Source organism: Manis pentadactyla, chromosome 5, assembly GCF_030020395.1.
Source record: "Manis pentadactyla isolate mManPen7 chromosome 5, mManPen7.hap1, whole genome shotgun sequence".
Classification (NCBI taxonomy): Eukaryota; Metazoa; Chordata; class Mammalia; order Pholidota; family Manidae; genus Manis; species Manis pentadactyla.
The window spans coordinates 30,079,375-30,100,989 of NC_080023.1; the positions used below are offsets into that span (position 1 = coordinate 30,079,375).

The 21,615-nt window shown below is 35.5% G+C and overlaps 1 protein-coding gene across 8 annotated transcripts in view; it reads right to left on the reverse strand.

Annotated features, from left to right (window-relative positions):
- ARAP2 (ArfGAP with RhoGAP domain, ankyrin repeat and PH domain 2) overlaps positions 1-21,615 on the reverse strand; it is a 200,516-nt gene that overhangs the window by 83,925 nt on the left and 94,976 nt on the right. For all 8 annotated transcript variants that reach the window (XM_036908436.2, XM_036908437.2, XM_036908438.2 and 5 more), the window contains exons 16-19: positions 10,011-10,155; positions 7,967-8,069; positions 7,105-7,303; positions 6,855-6,918 (exon numbers count right to left, since the gene is read on the reverse strand). In XM_036908436.2, coding sequence (XP_036764331.2) covers positions 6,855-6,918; positions 7,105-7,303; positions 7,967-8,069; positions 10,011-10,155 — 511 coding nt within the window. The remainder of the gene's footprint in view (positions 1-6,854; positions 6,919-7,104; positions 7,304-7,966; positions 8,070-10,010; positions 10,156-21,615) is intronic.

A 21,615-nucleotide genomic window follows, 5' to 3' on the forward strand; every position in this document is an offset into this window, starting at 1 on the left:
TGTTATGAAACTGCAAATGCAGACACTGTGTCACAAGAATAATGCAGAAGGAAATATTATTTTAAATAGTTTCTTCTGAAGCCAACAGTTCAGTAAAAAGTGTCAAAGCACCTGATTCCCTGAGAAAGGCAGAGGCTCCAATTTTTTTAAATCTCATCTCTGCACACTATTAGGCAATCATCTGTAGAAATGTGAGAAACAGCCCTGATTTGAGTCTGCTCAAAACCTTTAATGGCTGCAGAATAAATCCAAATCCACACTTTTAACAATAGTTTTAAAAACAGTTTAAAAGTAACTGTAAAAATAATACATCTTCTGTACCCTTACAAAGGATACAGAACAAGGCAAATTATTAATTAAATTTAACTGATACTGATATGGTATGAATCTATCTTTCCAGGCCCACTGGCTCGTTTCCTCAAGAACTCAAGGTTAAAGACCAACTTGAGCTCAAGATGTTCCTTAGGCTATCCTATTTCTCTGTACCTATTGTGTCCAAACTTAGGACACCTTAACCTTTCACCCTCCTCATTTTTTCCATCTTGAAATCCTACCTAGGGTTCCAGATCTAGTTAAAGATAATTCTCTTTAAAAAATGATTATTCTGATCCCATTTATCTAGGAAGGATCTTCTCCTTTGTTTTACTTCTTCATATTGTACCACATTAATTTTTTCATAAGCTTACACCCTAGTACACAGAAGGTCCTTTGAACTTAATAAAATAAATTTGAAGCAAATAATATGTACTTTAAAATCCACCTTAGCCATGCATTCCCTTTCTCAAAATTTCATTTAACAACAACAAAAATTCCTTCATAATATAGGTATGAATAGTATACCTTTCTTTTTGCAAAATCTGAGGGGATGGTGAGAGAAAAGAATCTCTTTACCTTGGCAACATTCAGATTAAACCATCTCTATGAATTAAATCATCAGAAAGTTACAAAAGCAGTCAAGCTGATATTGTGGGCAATCGGCTACTATTTAATTTGCAATTACATGCACAATTTAGAAACCACTTTAAGATAATTCATCCTCTAAAGTATTGCTAACATACCAGCTGCTATAAAAGATAATTTCAGGAGGTAAAAGCATCACATGTAATAAGTTGATATGAAATAAGAATCTTAAACTTAAGGTATTAATCTCCCAAATTGAGAAAAGTAGTCTGTTCCACAATTGTGGACCGTATTTGATGAAATACTTATCCCCCAGTGTTAGGTTCTATATGTCTGGAATTTGCAATTAAAACTGAAGGCAGTCAGGCTTGGGAGCCATCAAGTACTTTATGCTTTAATATAGGTCAACCAAGGAATCTTAAAAAATAAACAAATAGAAAAACAACAACACACACACCCATCTTTTCTCTTTCTGATAACACAGCTGAATTATTCACATTGTACTTATTGTAACCAATGACATTTCAATAAAAGCTTAATAATAGGTGTCTCTGACAAACGGTCATGCAGCTATAGAGTGTGAAGATGGTGAACACAGTAGCTTATTTATCAGAAAGAGAGATAGAGATATAGAGAGTGGGTTAAAGTGCAAAAAAAGTTTTTACATTTTAAGGAAAGGATGTTTTGAACATTTCAGTTAAAGTGAATATATAACCTACTGTCCAGGAAAATGTCTTTTGACCTAATACTCCGGAATGTTTGTTCCCTGACTAACAGCAGACATTCAAGAACATGATTTTTTTCACACAAAGGAATTCTGACTAAGGCATAAGGGAAAAGCACAGAGTCTAAGCCCCAGCAACAGCATCAAATAGCATGCCAGAAACCCTTAAGTGTAATCAAGAAAGCTTTATTTTCCAAAATAATAATTTTTGGAGTATACAAAGAATACACATTAAAGCGACACCATCTGGAACACCTTCTGTTTAGGGCTTTTTGGAGCTAAAATGCTCTGTGTGTGGAAAATATTATTGCAATATTTTTCTGTCTAAAGACACTCTTGCTATGCAGATAGAGAAAATTACCATGAAGATTAAAGTATATATCTAAACTGAGACTATGTTCAGTGAGTGGGTGATTATCAATTTATGAATTTTTCCTGTTTAGGAGGTTTTTTCTGACCCTTGATTTTAAGAAATATTAATATATTTTAGCCATTTAATCAAAGGTAGGCAAGGTTGGGGAAAAGATATGAAATTCATTAAATTTATTTATGATTTGCAATTCTGGTTCAAGCTGTTACTAGCAAAAGAATAAAGGTTAAAACTTAGAGCTGGTTGGTTTCTCTCAGTTATTCACACTATCTCTATATGCTATCAATATTTATAACTGGAAGTTGTTTTATTTCATAAGTCACAATTTTATCTGTCATTAACAAATCTAACACAATCTACTTTAGCTTACAGTCAATATTTCCCAAGGGGCTAATAAATCAAGAGAGATGAAAAAAGAGTGCCATGCAATGAAATTCTCTTATTTTGACATAGAAGTAAAATAGCTCTTAATCACATCCACAATTAACTAGTCTGTTTGAGTATGCAAACTTAACAGGAGAGAAGTACGCATTCCCTATTTTGGTAAATGATACAACCACTCAAAAGTCACCTAGGCCAAAAGCGCAGAAGTCATTCTTATCTCCTAATTCACAAAGCAACTGACCACCGCCAGATGGGTATCTCTCAACATCCTACCAGATCTAGAAGGCTCCCAATATCCAAAACCACCCAACAATTCTTTTCTTCCTGGTATAACTGAGGGCCCCTGCTCTCTGGCCTGCACAAGTTCAAACCATCTAAAACAAGCTGCACACCTATTCCCTCCCAGGATCAAATCCCTTCTACTTCACTAATCCTATTACCCTCCAGACATTCTTGCCAAACTGTTCTCTGCAGCTGTTTCAATTTATTTGTTCTCAGCGTTAAACTAATCCAGGTTCTGCTTCATCACTTCTGCTCTCTTCAAAGCTGTCAGTATCACTTACCCGATGGAGGATCTGTCCTCATCCCGCAGCACCTGACACTTCTGACTAATCCCACCTCCCGGAAGCACTCTCTTCCTGGGCTGGTGACACCACTCTGCCTTGGTTATTACTTGCCCCACTCTCTGGACCAACCAGTTTAATATCCCAGGGCAGCTATTCTTCCCTGAAAGTCACCCCACCTCTCATATGACATGCATTCATCAAGGCTCCAATATTGTACTTCTTCCCATCTACTCCACAGACTCTTCCTAAGTGATTTCACCTTCTCCCTTCTAGAAACAGGAAACTCCAAAATATGTATGTCCACTTCATTAGCCTTTACATGAAGGTCAGATCCATAACTGTAACTTCCTCCTAGCCACTTGTCTTTAGATGTTGATAAGCACTTCATTTTCAACACGTCTTAAATTAAACTCCCAAACCTATTCTTTTCCCACTATTCCCTATTTGAAGTCCATTTATTTACAAAATATATACATATATATGTGCATACGTGTGTGTATAAATACACAGACACATACAGATGAGCCCTATTTTGTACCACCTCAGGTGCCATCGTCTGGCACAGCTGCATGCTTTCTGTTCTGGAAAGGTTTAAAACCTAGTGCACTCACAATCTCCTTGATTTTTTATTCAAACTTCTGACATGCCTTCTTTCTGCTTCCTCTTTAATTAGCTAAAAATTGTATGGACCGCTGTACATTTATTTATTTCCTAATAATATGATTTTTTAGGCTTTCTAATAAAATGCTTAAATTCTAAATTCTGGAAACATATTGTTTATCCAGACTTCTGGTACAATTTGTTTATTTAATTATTGAGACTGATCTGTATATTTAACATCTGTGATAAAAAGAAAAAAAATTTTTGGTTGCGAAGTTACAAATTGACTTTACCTTGATTTCAAAATGGGTTTGGGAAAAAAAATTTTTGGTTGTGAAGTTACAAATTGACTTTACCTTGATTTCAAAATGGGTTTTTCTCCTCAACATCATATAGGCACTAGAAGGCTGTTTAAGTGCTTACAAGAGTGTCTACACAACATGTTAAGTTCTACACATTCTCATAACTGTTGTATTCAGAATATTATTGATTTGGAGAAAAAAAAAGTAAAAGCAGGATATAAGCATTAAGTTCTACACATTCTCATAACTGTTGTCTTCAGAATATTATTTATTTAGAGAAAACAAGAAAAGTAAAGGCAGGATATAAGCAAGTACTAAATATAGCTGTTTTCAAAAGGTACGTTTTGTATGGCAGCTCTTCAAAGAGATTCAAAGAAGTTAACCTGGTTATGTATTTGTCCCTGTATTTCCCCTACTTCTTTGCTGGCACACTCCTTGTTCTCTGCTACTGTGAAAATGCTTTTAATATAACTTGTTAATAATAGATAAAAAATTTAAATTATCATAAAAAAATAGGATTAAGCAGCCTTGACCATTACTTTGGGATTCTATTTGTTTTCAACTATTCCATGAACTCAAAAGTATATCTCTGTTCACTTACTAATTTCCTGTAGTCCAGGGGAAAGGTCAAGATGCTACAATAACAAAGCATTTAATCTTCTGGTTTCCCTACCTTGCATTTATAAGGAAGTCTGCCTGCAGGCAATAAGCACTAAATAAAAATTCATCAAATTCAATCATTTTAATCCATGTTTGCTAAATTTTAATTAAAATTTATGCGCCACTAGTTAAATCCTTCTTAAACTGAAAATGGTAGAAAAATACCTTTGCTATAGTAACCTGATTAAAAATATATATACATATGAAGGATAAATACAACAAATTCAACTACCAGGTTGCTGCTTGTTTATTTGTCTAAGAAAATAAGCTCTGTGAGCTCAGATACCAAATCTGTACTGTTGACCATTCTTCCCTGCCCTAGGAGGTAGCAGGCAGCAGGCATTCTATAAATACTAATAAATGACTGTGACAATTACCTTTGTGCTAGTACTTTAATGATATAATACCATCTATACATAATACTGCCTCTATGATTTCTGAAAATAAATTAACAGTGCTCTGACAGTACAGTGAAACTATCAACTGGTATCTAAATCAGAATCTAATAGATAAGTGAAGACACAAAATCTTCATTATGCCTGTAAATTAAAAATATCCTCTGATATAAATATCTAATCAGCAATATGTTTGCTGTCTAAAGCTGTTCATGTCCTCCCATAAAGCTGAAGAAAGGCAGGTTCAGATAACTGTTGAAAGTTATTATTTATGTCACCAGCAAGGAAAACAACCAGGAGGAAGGCTAATTAAGCTACATTTTTATATTACATGCATTTGTTGCAAATGATGCTGAACTCTTGTAGAGCTAAACATTCTGAATAGGTGTAATTAAGGGATTTCAAAACAAAGGACAAGAAATAAAGAAAAAAACAATTTGTTCAAGAGACTATACCTTCCCAATTGTTGTGGTGGGACCCTAGCTGCTCCTCCTAAACTCTTTTTATAGATCCTCCTCCTCTTCCTGACCTCTAAATATCAGAACCCCGGGAACCACCATCCTCCAGTGTCTTCTCTATTTATACTCTTTCTCAGGTGAATCTGTCCAGTTCTTTGGCTAAATAACACCAACATGCTGGTGACTCTCAAACCTCTACCTCCAGCTGCAGTCCTTCTACTCAATTCCAGGATTGTACATACAAATGCCCAATCACCAGCTCCACTTGGCTATCAAACAGACATCTCAAAGTATCACTCCCAAAACCAAATTCTTGAACTACTACCCTAAACTTACTAACACCTACTCAACTACCCTGTATTTGTGATCTGAAAAAACAGCATCATCATTCATGGAATTGCTCAGGCCAAAAAGTTTGGGTTCCTCGTGGCCTCTTACCTTTATCTAATTCATCAAAAGATCCTTTCACCTCTGCCACAATATGTTCAACCACCCTTCAACACTACGTGACTAGATAAGTCATCTGTTGCCTGGCCTCTGCAGGAGCATCCTAAGGAGCACTATTCAGCTGCAGTCAGAGCCGTCTTTTAAAATCTTATGTCAGATCATTCCACTTCCTGGTTCAAACTGAGTAGCTTCCCATTATTCTTAGAATAAAATCAAGTCTTTACATAGCATGACCTGTAAGGCTCTACACGATAATGCCCAGGGATATCACTGGAATCATTTCTTCCCACTCTCACTCATTCAAAATCAGCCCAGCCACATAAGCTTCCTTGCAGACTTTAAATTGCCTAGGGCAACACACTATTAGGGTCTTAAAAATCTCCTTGACTTTGTAATTAGAACATCTATTCAGGCTGCTGCATTGTTTGTGTCTTCATTTTATGCAGATCTCTGAGCAAAGATACCCTGTCTTACCACCCTATCTAAAATGGAATACTGTTCCATCAGGCTCTATTTTTCCTTCAAGGATTTAAAATTGATGGTACCCTGTAACATTTTTTTTACTTTTATTCTGTTTCCACCACTAGTGTATATGCTTCATGAGGGCAGGGACCATATCTGTTTATTCATCTTGTATCCCTAATGCTTGTAACATTATCGGATGCAAACTGGTACTTAATGTGAGAAGTCAAGTTTTAGCTATGCATGACTCACATGCACAGACAATTCAAGATATTATTTATATCCATCATACCTACACAAAAACAAACTTACAACTACCAAGGTGCTTCCAAATACTTAGCTGTGGGTGTCCTAAAGGGATTTAGGGCTATAGGAAATGACAATAATTGATCACACTGTGTTTGTTGTAACAAATACAAAAATATTCGAGTTTCACATCTGTACTCTTTCTCATGAAGAATACATACATACTTCAAAAAATTTGCAACAGGCTATAGGATAATGGGTTCTACCCCAAGAAGGTAACCAAAATATCCTACACCCTGGAGTTATTACAATAAAGAACAGAAAGCACAAAGGCACTTACCTTCCTTTTTCTACCAAGAGCAAGACATCCATTTTTCCCCCATTTTGAACCATTGTGCTGATTGCTGGGGGGAGAGGAGGAAAGCATGAATAAATGTATTTTTTAAAATTATACTAAATACCATAAAGATACAAATACTAATACTTAGATGTTTGCAAGTGAACCATCATAACTTTATGTAAAAGCTACCATTAATCATATGCAATAAAGAACTGCACCATTAAATGTGAGAGAGAAAAAAAAATCTTACTTAGCTCTTGCAGTCTCCTTAAGTGCATTCTATCTTCCTGAGCTTCTTGCATTTGAAGGTAAAAACGCAAACTAGATTTGTCGATAGCAAACCAGCCTTTTCTCCACTGATCCAGGGCATGGCAGTCTTTGTAGTAGAGTTGACCAATCAAATCATAGTCAGCTTCTGTTAAGTTTTCAGCAACAAAGGGAACAAAATGCTGTTAAAACAAATACAGAAAAGTAATAAAGACAGTGAAAATAGAAGTCTTTCACTATCTACAGAATGATGGAAGGTGAAAAATATTCTTTTTTCTATTTTAAACACTTAGAAGTAACCCAAAGTTCAAGACATTTAAACTTGCTATCAGTCTTAAAACTGAACAGCTTGCAACACATTTTTAGATGGCAGCATCTTAAACCATTTTTCTTAATATATATAGAGAGACTTGAAATAAGAAGATATATGTATTTTTTGATCTGTGGCATTTTTCAAAATGTCAACTTTTGTCTCCATTTGTTTGTGTCCATTTGTATATTTTACTGAATCCGTTCTTTTCTCCTTTGTGTATACCATTAATAAGATATCTGCCTACAAAAATACATACACAGAAATGCCTTTATAATACTGAAAAGATTTTAATCATCAAAACATGGCCTTAATTTGAAGAATGATCTCTCCAAGTTCCTACATTAATTTCTTCTGTGCTTAAGGCTTGGAAGGAAGCTCTCAATCTCTTTGACTACAATCTTTAAAAATCTAATAAAGTACAGACACTCTTCCCAGAATCTTGTGTAAATTTTTCATGGACCTCTGAAACTCAACCACTGACCCCCAAGTTAAGAATCTCTGGATTTAGGGTATAGATAAAGTATTTAAATACCTTGGCTATTGCCTCTGTCCATCTTCTTTGAGCTTGAGATGTTTCAGCACCAAATAAAAATGCACGCTCTGAGGGTAAGTAGATCTCAAATGTAAAGATGGGCCTATAGCACACAAATAAAAAGGTACAACCAGCTCATGTTTGGCTCTTAGGAAAACAACTAACACAAACTCAAATTTTTAATTAAATTTCCTTTGAAAACTGGATGCTGTGAAACCAATCTATCCATCAATCATATTTTTCTGTTGATGGCTTATATTTTGCTAAAATGAGTTAAATAGAATACAGTGGGTAAGACAAAAGCAGTATCTGTCTGATGACTTAATCACTCTACTGTATGATGTTGTTCATGCCCTGGACACTCATCAGCTGACTGGTGCAGCAGGGGGCTCTCTCGGACTCCTGTTCCCTCTCAGACCACTCCATCCTGATTAACCATTCAAAGCAAACACTGTCCAAACAGTTCTCTCAGCAGCCTTCTTCTTGTCTTCACAAATTTTCCTTCTGTCATCTCATCTAATCTGAAATTTCATCTCCTTACTATAGAGAAAAATTAGATAATACCCCATGTTCTGAATTCTTCCCTGGGTTTCTCATGCATAGTTCCGACTATTTCCGAGAACGTGCTATGCATGCATGCCGCCGTCACCTAAGACATTCAAAGCACCCCATATCACAGCAGTCTTCCTTCTTCCTCCTTTTTGCTTCAAACCTGTTTCACCTTCATGTTGTGTCATGATCTACCTCATCAACAAACTCAAAACCTTGGAGTTTAATTTCTTCCTGTTAACATCAGCTCTTCATCCAGTCAGGCAGACATTTATTTAATTTTATCAGTTCAATGGTAGGATTCTCTCAACCCACTTTTTGTTTTTAATTTTCTCTTTCTCTAGTTAAACTCAGTAATTCTGGCATCTTTTCTTCCAATCTCTTCCTTACTTCTTCAGCCAGCTTTCTTCCTAAAATACAATTTATGTAATTCTCAATGCCTACTTATGGCAGTTCGGAATATGGCTGCAATAATTATTTTTTAAGCTTCTCTCATTGCAGATGCTTTCTCCTGCGTGTCTACTTTTATTAGTAACATGTCAAGAATGTTTTATTTGTAATAGGATTATTTACTAATATGAACTAATATTATTTTAAATTGTATTTTATTTACTAATTAAACAGCTTGATAAAGAGAATGCACTTATCTACATTTCACAATAAGCTATATTAAATTGATTATTCACTTAGAATAAACAGTATTAATATTAAAACAAAAACAAATCAACTTAGAGTTACTAGAAATAGTATATATTGGTCATTATGTAATGATGTTTCATGTAGTTTTACATAAATAAAAAATTTTGCAAATCTCTTCTCACTCTCATATGAAACTTTAATTAAAATCTTATGTTCCTGTACAACTTATATTTTGAAGATTTTAGTGTTTATTCACTAATCACATCACAAAATGTGATTAGAAACTTTCACACCAAAGATCTTAGATGATCTGTTTCTAAAATTCAGAATTTTTGTGAAATATTCTGAGTCAAATATATTAAGTACATAATGCTTTTAATTGCAACTTTTTTGAGACCATTAAAATGCCAAAGTGGATCTTTAAGGAATTTTGCATTTAAGTATGTTATTAAATATACTTAGTGTTTTGTTTATTGTGATAAATTATCACTGAATATTTTCCATTGTCATCTATTCGAACCATGATGCATTAAGAGCATACATTTTGCCAGTAGTCCACTACTTTAAATAATTAGTAAATCATAAAAATTATAGGACTACTTGTTCAAGAATGGAATGCTATAAATTTTCTTAAGATTAGATGCAAACATGTTAGCCTTTCATATTACCTAATGTAGTATTTTAATTTTCCAACTTTTTAGTGAATTCCCTAAGGAATTTAAAATGCTAAGGCTTCAAGAAACCATTCAACCCTTCTACAATAAAAACCATTGAAGAACTGAAATAAAACCCTTATTACAGGTGATAAATATCAGAAAATATTTTTCACCTCCTCCTTGTTTAATGATAGACTTACCCAGTATTTAAATACAAGTCCTCCTTGTGTACAGCCAGGCAGATTACTTCATTGATATTAATGGTGCCATTCGGTGTGGTAGACTTATCATTTTCATAGTAACTCAAGAAGCCTGCTTCCAAAACACACCACTTTTTATTTGTCTCTAAGAATTCAAAACAAACAAACAATAAATTGAACTGCATCGTATGTCTAATTTTTAAAAATACCTCGGTTAAAACTAATGACTGGATTCAAATAAATGTATTAATTTCCTGTTTTGTGCAAAGAGCATGCTATTGTTGCATGGGATATAAAGTCATATTCTCTGCTTTCAAAAAGTCTACAATCTCGTGACAAGGGATTTACAAGCCATAAATAACTATGACATTAATGACTAGAGAAGCAGGCAGATCCAGAGCCTCTACAAAGCAACTCTAACAGAGCAAGGACTAATGTCTGCACATAGTATCAGGAGGAAAAATGTACCATAAAAAGTATGACTGTGGTTGATGTTAAAGTAGGTATGCAAAAGAAAAAGGGGGTTATAACCTGCAGTGCCCTTAACACCCTGGTCAGGGGAGGGTCAGCATACTATGCCTGCAGGGAAAATCCAGATCATCATCTGTTTTCATACATAAAGTTTTTCTGAAACATAGCCACGCCCATTTGGTTATAGACTGACTGTGGATGTTTTCCTGCTACAAAGGCAGAGCTGACTTGCAGCACAGACATCTGGCCTACAAAGCCTAAAATATTTACTACTGGGCCCTTTTCAGAAAAGTTTGCTGAGCTTTGATTTTGTCATTGCTGGTGAGCCAATGAAATGGTTTCAGGGAGGAACATAATTAGATTTGAATTTTGTACACTCTGCTTACTGTGAAAAATGGATTTAAGAAGGTGAGGCCACACACAGGAGACCAGTTATGACACTGTCAGCAGAAGTCTAAGTGAGAGATGCAGATGGCTAAAAGCAGGGCAGTGGTAGTAGAGATTTGGGGGAGGAGAAGGGTGAGAGAAATGCATAGATGGGTGTGTGTTTTAAGGAGATAAAACATATTGATTGGATTCAAGGAGGGAGAACCTATTTTTAAGCTTTCATTACAAGGTGAGCAGTAAAGCCCACTTTCATTTAAAAGAAAATAAAGTAGAAACAGTTTCAGTGGGTCTACCTTTAGATACGCTGAGTGAGAGTTTTCTGTTGGAAATCCCAGTAGAAATACTTATTACATCTCTCTATGGATTTTCAGCTTGGAGAAAGAAAGGTCTCAATAACCAGAAAATTTTCAGAATACAGGTAGTAGTTGAAAATATAAAGTAACCAAGGGTAAAGTTGTAGGGAGCTTAACACATGTAGGAGTAATTAGTTGATGTAGGAGAGGTCCATGAAAGCACCAACAGTGTGTAAAACAGGAAAGGGGTTGAGCATTTCAAAAAGGAGGGATTCCCACTATAATACAGCAAAGAGATCTAATAAAAATGGGATGAAAAAATGTTTGTTGGTTTTCTTAATAAGGAGATAACTGCCTACTTTATTGAGAGTGCTGTGAACAAAGCCTGGTGGCAGCATACTGAGGATTAAGTAGGAAAGATGGATCAACAAAACGGGCATCATAAGCTCAAATGAGGGCATGAGCCACGGTGCGGCAAACGGCCGACAATCAAAAAATGTTTACTGAACTGAACAGAAGATAAACATTTTCTTTCTCATATAGACAAGACTAAAGAGAAGAACTGGAAACATACAGTTAGATCGTGAGGTAAGAAGATTATTTAACTAAAATGGCACTTGCTCCAGCTAATCCAATTTCTCCAAGACTGGGCTTAGGCGCAGCCTCTCCCAGGACTCTTCTCCAACTCTCTCTCTCTCCTGCCAAACCAAGTTAAGTATCTCCCCGTGGCATCCTCAGCACTAGGTGTACCCTAAGAAGGTGGAACTGGAAGCCAAAGACCCTGGGCTCTAACAACGCCTCCACCACTAACTGGGTTCCCTTGAAAAAGAACTTCATCCATCTGTGCTTCAGGTTCTCATCTGTAAACTGGGGATAAGAAAAGCGTCTCACTCATGGGATTGCTATGGTGATCAAATGATGCAATACATGTGAAGCACATAGGAAAGTGACTTTACAGGTGGCTGTTTAAATATATAGTACCATTTTTAAAAAATATTTTTCATTCAACATAATTTTAAATACAACTGCAATATGTGAACAATATAACAATTTAGATTTGTTTACCTCTCCAGAAATGCTATGAGCTACATAAGAACAAGAATTATATTTTCTATATCTTAACAATCACCACATTGCTTGGCCTAGGAAAGTTACTGAAATTATTATTGTCATAAGTTAGGAAGCAAAGTTACTAGTTATGAAGATGGCTCAAATGATGCTGCCAACTTCAAGAGAAACACAAAGATGTGTTAATCTGTAAGAGAATCATAAATGGAATTACTTTTAGCATAGGAAGATGGATCCATGTATATATCTCCATTCCCTCCCAGAAATCCAAAAGAATGACATGGAAAGGATAGAAGGTATAAACCCAAAAGGACAAAGAGAACCAAAGGGACATCTAGTATATAGGGAGTGACTGATTTTTTTGAAATAAAAGTTGGTGATTTCAGATCTGCATAAGAAGTTAACAGGAAGTGAGCAATGTATTACAAGTTCCCAAAAGTAATGGAGAGGCTAACACGTCAGTAAGTGTGGGGTAAGAAACCAGGTTTGTGTTAAAAGCCCGTATCTTTTCCAGTTAAGCCCATATATCTTTTCCTCTGTACTAAGGAGCTAACAGCCCTTTCTCACCCATGTGGAAGTTGATCCTTTACTCTGGAGAAACTGAACCAACCAGATTCTAACCTGCAAGGCTCGAGCCTTACTTGGAGGCATAGGTAAGGAGTCATTCTGGAAAGAAAGTGGTTACCTCCCCCCCACATACATACAAAATGCTAGAACCAATGATAACCAAGACCTCCAACCCAACTCTCAGCAGGAGACTGGTGGAGTCTTCTGAGAACTGATCCAAACATTTAGAAGACAGTTTCCAATGCAAAAGACAGAGACCAAAAACAAAGTAACAATTTTTAAAACTTTATTTAATATAAGACTGTTCAGGGAAGATACTGCAACCATAAAACAAGAACATGCTCTAAAAGAAAATTATGAGCAAAAAAACCAATTTTGGATAATTAAAAAATATATCATAAATTTAAAAAAAAAAAGAAAAGAAACAAAAGAAGGCTTAAAAAAGAAACTTCCAAAGGAGAGAAAAAAAGATACAATGATCTATGAAGTCTAACATCCAATTAACATTACTTCTAAGAAAAGAGAAAAAGAATAAATGAGACAACTTATTAGAGTCAAATGGATAATGTCTAAGAATGAAAAAACAAGGAACAAATATCTGTTTTCCATTAAAATTATTTGTATGTATTGTTTTGGTAAAATAAAAATTAGACATAAAAATTATTTATAAGGATCACCAATTAGTGTGCTGCAATCAGATTAGGCTAGACAAATATGCATAAGAATTTGTGGCTAACCAAAAAGGCACTGCTTGCTACCTGGTAATTATTCTCAGCAACCTCAAAGGTCTGGAAGCAGAAGCAGTAAAAGTGGACAGAGAGGTTAGCCAAGCTGTTCTCTGATCACCCTGGGGTATAAAAGAATTTCAAAAGAAACAAGCAATCTTGGAGGGTAGTAGAATGCTTCTGAAATCATAATAGGGATACAAATAAAGGTGGAAGAGGGCTGATGAACGGAACTGGAAAGGGTCCAGGGTTGATGAATAAGAAAAACTAGAAGGGTTGAAGAACAACATAGAAAAAATAAGGCCCAACCATAAAAATGCAAATGGAATTAACATTAATTTAAATGTAAACACTGAGTCAAATTCTGCTAATGCATCGACTCTAATATGAGAATATCATTTTGGAAAGTATAGTAAATCATACAGATTAATAGAAAATCTGAGTCAATGAAGTTGTTAGGTAGAAAGACAGACACAGCAGCCAGAGAAGGGGAAGATAAGGTTCAAAGGAAAAATATTCCCAACTCTGCCCAGGTGGGGGTCTACGTGAAGACAACAAAGACCTTTCAGGGAGATAACTTCCTTGCCTATTGGGACCAGGCCCAACCTGTCCCAACCAGCTCCCAATGTGCACACAATCAAACAAAACTAAGAATTGCCCAAACCACACCCCACTATGGGAAAGAGCATGCACGCTGAGGGGGATGGCTATAGAGACGGACCTGTCAATCAAATGACCCCACCTTGTCAATCAAAGAGGCACCTCCTAGACAGAATGTAATTAAAAGCCTCCAAACTAATGGGGAGAGTCCTTTGTCTACCTTGACTCTGTCCCACTTTTTCCCTGGAATGTATTCAGAGAAACTTTTCTGTTTCACTATTGTGTCTCTCTCTGCCTTTCAATTCTTTGCTTTGGCAGGACAAGAACTGAGGAGCATAAACACAGCGTGGCAACGAAGCCATAAAAATAAACAATGGTCCATATATATGAAAAAAATATTGGAAGAAATGAAACTTAAGTTAAAGATTATTAAAGCTGACTATGGAAATGATAAAAGGGGAGGAGAAGTTATTAACCGCTATAATTTAATTGCACATTTAATACTGGAAATCAGGAACTACTGCCTTAAGGCTATATATTTTATCTCTTTCAATTTTGAAAATAAAACTTGGGGTCATTTCTAAAAAGGTGCAATTCTTATCTGCTAAATTAGAATCTAAAGAAAAACAAGTGGGGCTGGGAATAAAGTGTCATTTTAGATATGGGTCTCTTCAGGCTTATTTTACTATTATATTCTGAAAATCATGTGCAAATATAAAGTGGGTATTTACTGCTTCAGTATTTTAGTGGGTTTTATATTATTATACATTCCAAAAATACCTATGTTACTCCTTGCATTTAACTTATTTCCCAACTGACCCTTAGGCAATGAAAATATAAATGCAGAAAAGTTCTTGTAAACAAAAGAGATGAACGCCAACCAGACACAATGATTTTATATAACCTGCCTTTGCATTGTCAAATTTGTTATGAATCTTCATCACTCCTTTTTAATTTCTGCTTTAAAAACTAAAACAAAGAGCCTTGTTTATTGAGCAACAAAACCCAAATCATCCCATGTATTTCTTAGTGAAAGACAGTAATGTGTGAAAATTAAATTCTGGTTTTAATGACATAATTCAACATCTACAGTTATGCCACATAACTCTTTCAATAGTGAGGTTAAATAGTAATCTCAAGTATTTAAAAAAAGTAATGGTGAGAAGAAAATTTTGAAATTTTTAGTTTCCTGTGATAAAAGGAATTATTTTTAAATCATCATCTCATTATTCTGCTTCTGGACTCTAGAGTTGTACCAACTCTGAAATATTAAGTTATTGCCAAAAATTAAATTATATAAGTGACCCTCTAAGTGATATTTAAAATATACTCTAGTGCAACAGACATTAAGGCTAATAAACAAGGCCTACAAATATAGATTTGATGAACAAAGTCTATAGATCAGACTAATTCCTAATTTTGATCACTATGTTGTGGTTGCTTAGGGAATGTCTCTTTAAAGAAACACACACTGAGGCTAAAAGGGCATCAAGTCTGAAAACTTACTCAAGTAAGTCTGAAAATAACACACAGACACAGCTCCTTTCCTCGTACTTCACACAACTGCACTTCACAGATACTGTGTTTTTCACCAATTGAAGGTTTGTGGGAACCTGCATCAATAAAGTCTATTAGCACCATTTTCCAAGACCTTTGCTCATTTTGTGTCTCCATGTCACATTTTGGTAATTCTCACAATATTTAAAACTTTTTAATTACTATTATATTTGCTATGGTGATCTGTGATCAGTGATTATGACTCTCTGAAAGCCCAACTGATGGTAAGCATATTTTAGCAATGAAGTATTTTTTAACTCAGTTATATATATTGTTTTTCTAGACACAAGGCTATTGCCCACCCAAGAGACTACAGTGTAGTGTAAACATAACTCTCATGCACTGGGGAACCAAAAATTCATCTGACTCACTCTATTGCAATATTCGTTTTATTACGGTGTTCTGGAACCAAACCCATAGTATCTCCAATGTATGCCTGAATACACACACACACACACACACACACACACACACACACATACACAGAAAGACAGAGGATAAAGTAAATGTAAGATGTTAATACTTGGAATACCTGGTTAAGAGGTATATGGGAATTCTTTGTACTAGCAACTTTTCTGTAATGCTGAAGTTACATTAAAGTAATTTTTAAAAAAGTTAAAAGAAAGTATATATTAAGTTTGTCTTTAAATTTCCCTGGTGGTGGTAAGAAGCAGAAGAAAGAAACCAAGATGACATGTTTGGCATCAGAAACTATCATGAGGAGAAATATGCAAAAGATAGAAACCCGGAAAGCTGTAGGTTCACTATGTTTTGAGAAATAGATTGCCAAATGAAAAGGTGAATTATAACTAGAGGAAGAAAAAAGCACCAAGAATTTCTTCAGTACCCATTGGAAAAGAAAGTTCACAGAGACCCCATCAGTTCCTACTGGAGGTGACATTGTTCCAGGGTCCCCAAATCCTGAGACACATTGCAGACTCTGCACAGTTACATGACAATCAGGAAAAGCCACAATCTGTAAGTATTTTTTACAGATTTCTACAATATAAGAAAAGGAAAAGTCAGAGCACAAATCAATTTGAGTTTATGAAATAATTTCAAAACAATGTACTCAGATGACTAGCATACCCTTCATAAAGAATAAAGCAAAATTTGCACACTTATTCAGTATATAGATAATGACTGGCACCGATTATTAGGAATTCCACACCCTGTCCTCATTCAACCTGCAATCCAACTGAACAGGAGATGTGTTTGGAATAATAACCATCAAGTGGTCCTGTTAGGGGTTATAAGCAATCATAGAGAGAAGCCACACTCAGAAAAAATTCCACAGAAAAACACAACTCCTGAAAAGTCATGTTTCTGAAGTAGCAAAAAATACATTGTGAGCTACAATCATTCCATAAATCTAAGAACAGTATGAGTAAAATCACAGAAAGGGGAAACTACTGAAAACCTATTTGGCCAGAGAATCAGATTACACGTGAAATTCAGAAATGGGAAACAAGACTGCAGGCTCAGAGCAGAGGCCAAGCCCCAGGAGTCTCACATGACAGGTGTTCAAGAGTTTGTACCTTTCTCAGTAGACAAGTGGGAGCCATTGGGAGGTCTTAAACAAAAAGTGCCACATGCATGATGCATAAAATAAATGTAAATGCAGAATATAATTATGCAAATTCTAATGGCAAACAAATGACTGATCTCTTTAAAAAGGTGAGTACAAACTCATTCTAAGCTAGAAATAAAGGCTTGGGGATATTTAATCCTGTAGCATTACCATCGCTATAACCCTTGATTAGCTTTATTTTTATAAGTAGAAGAAAGAAAACACAATGAAAAGGGCCAGAGGTCGGACAAGGCAGGCACAGATACTACCTTTGAGATTTCTAATAACAGAGTTGTGACAGGAAATCTTGACATTCCAATTCATTTGGGAAGCAATGAAAAGCTTTAACAAAATTACGTTGGATTGCATTGGTCTGCTTAGGCCATTCAGGTGTGCTCTCCTGGCTCTGACTGAGAAATGTCAGTACACAGAATGACACCCTCTCTGCTACAGAAGTCATTTTATTGTGAATGGGTTACTAGGTGCCATTCAGCAGAAACAAAATTGGGACCATAGGAATGGGTAACTCTCAGGCCATAAGCTGTTTAATAGACAGGAGCTGGTGTGTACGGTCGTTAGACTGGTTGTGGAGAGGTAATTCATTCTTTCTATTCAAATTTTGATGTTTACATCAGGGAAGAAAAACATTTTTGGAATTTACTTTAGTACAGGTAAAGGACTCCAAAGGTGACCTATTGAAATACTACATTGAAGTGATATGGATGCTATAGGTGGGTACATCTGTTGTCAGCTACAGCCTGTAGGACATGCCTAAAATCAAAGGCTAACTGGAAGTTAGAAATTGCTGTGTATACAGATGGTGCCACTGCTGCTCCTCCCTTTCTCATCATATGCATGTGCCACGTACTTTTCTACATATTTTATATACATCAATTCATTGAATCCTCAGGAAAAAAAAACCTACAAGATCAGGCTTATTACTACATATCTCTTCCTTTATCTATCCACAGGCACAAAATGGTTACTTGACTTTCCCAAGGTCACATAAGTTAGCATCAGGGCTGATGGTAGAACCCAGGCAGTCGAGTTCATAAGGCTACCAAGCTGCCCTCTTGAGCACTCTGCATAGTGCTTTGCTGTGCCTGTTAGAAGCTACATGAACAGGCATGCTTCTCCATGCCTGTTACCTGAAGCACTTAGGTTCATCTTTAGAATGTATCAGAGGAATGCAGAGGTCATGCTTTCTAATACATATATGAACAAGAAATCTGAAATAGTTATGGTGAAACTATTATTTTTTGAAAGCATGAAACTGTTTCCTCATGAAGAATTTCCTAAAATGATGGTATTCAGCATCCACTGAAAACAGGAATCCTCTGCATTTAAAATAAATGTGTTTTATCCTTAGAGAAACATTTTTAAACTAGATAAGGTAGGCATTTATGGAAGAAAAGATCTTCAAAATTGTTCAATGCTAACTATGAAATTAAATATAAAGAGATGACACAGTTTCCAGTATCAACCACTTTTCTTTTTAAAAACCAAACTTTGTGTCAACAGATAAGGTAAGATACCAAGGGAAAAAAATACAGTTGAGGCGAAACAACAGGAGACAAAACCAGGATGCTATTATTCAGCTCCACATTTAGGTCTAATAAGAGCTATCAGTCTCCTTTTGTGGACACTAAATTGAGGGGGGAATAAAAAGAAATAGAAAAGAAAAATACAGATCAGTCTTCATAACCAGAGGCTAGAAGAACTTCAAATCCTGAAAACCTGAACTGACAATTTGAAGCCTTTGTAACTCTCTGAAGAACTGCATGCATTTTATTCCCCAATTTTTCTGTTTTTAATCATTTTGCTCTATGGCCATCCTGACAAGCACTGATGGAGAGATGCAGTCCAGGTGCTTGCTGTTCAGAGGCAAAAGTGACAGCCATATTTTAATCTCTAAGTCTTTCCAAATAATTCATTTTCTCCCTCATAAAGTGGCTATGGGAGTAAGACCACAGCATGATATTGAGGGAGAAATGAGTAAGAAAAAGAGAAAAGCAGAATTCCATGTTTCTTGGTAGTTTGACTTTTTGTCTTCATTTTTAAGTAGGCTATTTATGGAAAATATGTTTTGTGCCCACAATTACATCTTTTTAGATGCAAGTCAAAAATGTATTTTAGATACCAACTATTCAGTAATCATGAAAAGTCAGAAAATGCCAATCTTCATTGAACTTTCACTCAAGAGAGAGGAAGAAACAAATCAATGAAGGAGGGATCAACTTCATGTGATAAATGCTGTCACGAAAATGAGCAATGTCCTATGAAAGGGAAGAGCTGGTAGTGGAACACACTATAGGAGGCTACCAAGCAGTTTCTCTGACTAAGTAGCATTGGACAGAGATCCCTAAAAGATAAGAAGGAGCCAGACTCTGAGAAGTGACCTCCTTGCAAGGTGATCAGCAATTGCAAAGGTCTAGAAGAGGCAGAAAAGAATGTGGCATGTTGCAGGAATGGAGAAGTAACCAGGGTGGCCAGTCATGTGAGCATAGGGAGGAACAGCATACAATGGAGGAGTGGGGTATGAGAAGGTCTGACAGGTCAGAATAAGGAAGAAGGCTGTATTCTAGAATGAGAAGCTGCTGAATATATACAAACAATGGAAACACCTTATCTTATTTACATTCTTAATAATCATTAAGTCTGCTTTTTGGAGAATGGTTTGGAGGAAAGCTAGGGCAGATATTGGCAGACAACTAAGGAGGCTATTACAGCCGAGGCAGGACATGATGGTGGCGGGCACTAGGATGGTATCAGGCAGAGATGGAGAGCAGCCAAATGATTCAAGATCAAATTTCTGTTTGAAATGATAGAATTTGTTGACAACCTGGATGGAAAAAATGAAGATCATGCAAGAATACCTTGGCAGGAGATTATTTTTCCAATGAAATCATTCCTGGTAGGCTGCATAGCCAAAGTACAAAAGCTCAATTTCATATTACTTACAAAAGGATGTTCCAGAATGAGAAAAAATTCCTAATTAAATTATAGAGGGAATGCATCAGTTTCTGTTTTTTGAAATAAATTTTAACCAAAAAAAATCCCTAATTAACTATAAAAGATAAAAGGAAAGAATGATTCAATTACAAGCTAAAATATCAATTTAGTCCTCAAGTGATTAAGAAAAGCAATCTATTTCAAGGAAGTATTAAAACAAACTGATAACTATAAATATTATAATCAAAATTGCCAAAAAATAAATAAAAGCTTACTTTTAGCCCTCAGAATGCCTATGATATGTTGAAAAACCTTAGGAAGAAAATCTTACATTTCAAATTCCCTATTTCATCTTTGTATAAGGGGTTTGAAGGGTGAGTCTAAGATCTGCTACTATTTAGAAGAAACATTCTAGAAAATTAAAAAACTTATTATAAGTATATTAATTCAATTATCTTAGTAATTACTATAATCAATTCACAGATTATTTAGGTACTTTTTTCCTCCTTCTGATTGGTCAACTTTCAACTATTTAAGGGCTAACTACTGATAAGGTGCAAGAGAAGATGAGAAAATCTCATAAAATTTATTATTTATTATTGATTAGGTTGAGTAAAGGAGAACATTAAAAAACAATTGCTGAAGGAACCGAAAACATATAAACTAAATGACAAAAATGTTCTGCCATCCTAGTGTGACCTGGCCATCATGCTTTGACCAAGGCCAAAATATTACAATCATAATCATAACATGATCAGATATAAAATTCTATTTCATTCTGAGTTCCCCCAGTTTTCATGTGAAAATCAGCATAGTATTAATTAACCTGAAGTTTTTACGAAGATTACAATCAATGTATGTAAAGTGCCTAAAGCAATACTGTAACCATAGTACATGCTCACTAAAGGATAGCTACTGTTTTCAGGGAAATCTAATCAACTACTGTTAATCCCAATATAATTCTCCTTAGAGATGTAATTTTGGTGGGCATAAAGCATTTATACTAACATAATCACTCCAAATGCACAAAGATTAGGGTTAATACTTTAGAGTGAGTTTTTCACCCACCTGTTCCTTTGATCCAGTAATATAGCTGGATTATATCCCTAACATAATAACCTAGGAAATTAGTACCAGGTGTCTGAAACACTGAATGCCCACATCAAATGGCCCATACAGCTTAATCTCTCTTAAATTCTCTTTGTTCTTGTAAAACAGATCTCATTATCTTTTACTGCTGATATTTCTCAAATTAGTTCATATGTATGCAACTGGAGCATGAGGCCTGTTTCTTACTCATTTTCGTATTCCTAATGTTTTAGTACATGCTTGACACAGGAGCTGGATGGATAGGTGGATGCATGCTTCCTGTGACTCAGATTAATTCCCCAAATGTAGACTAAGTTGTTAAATCA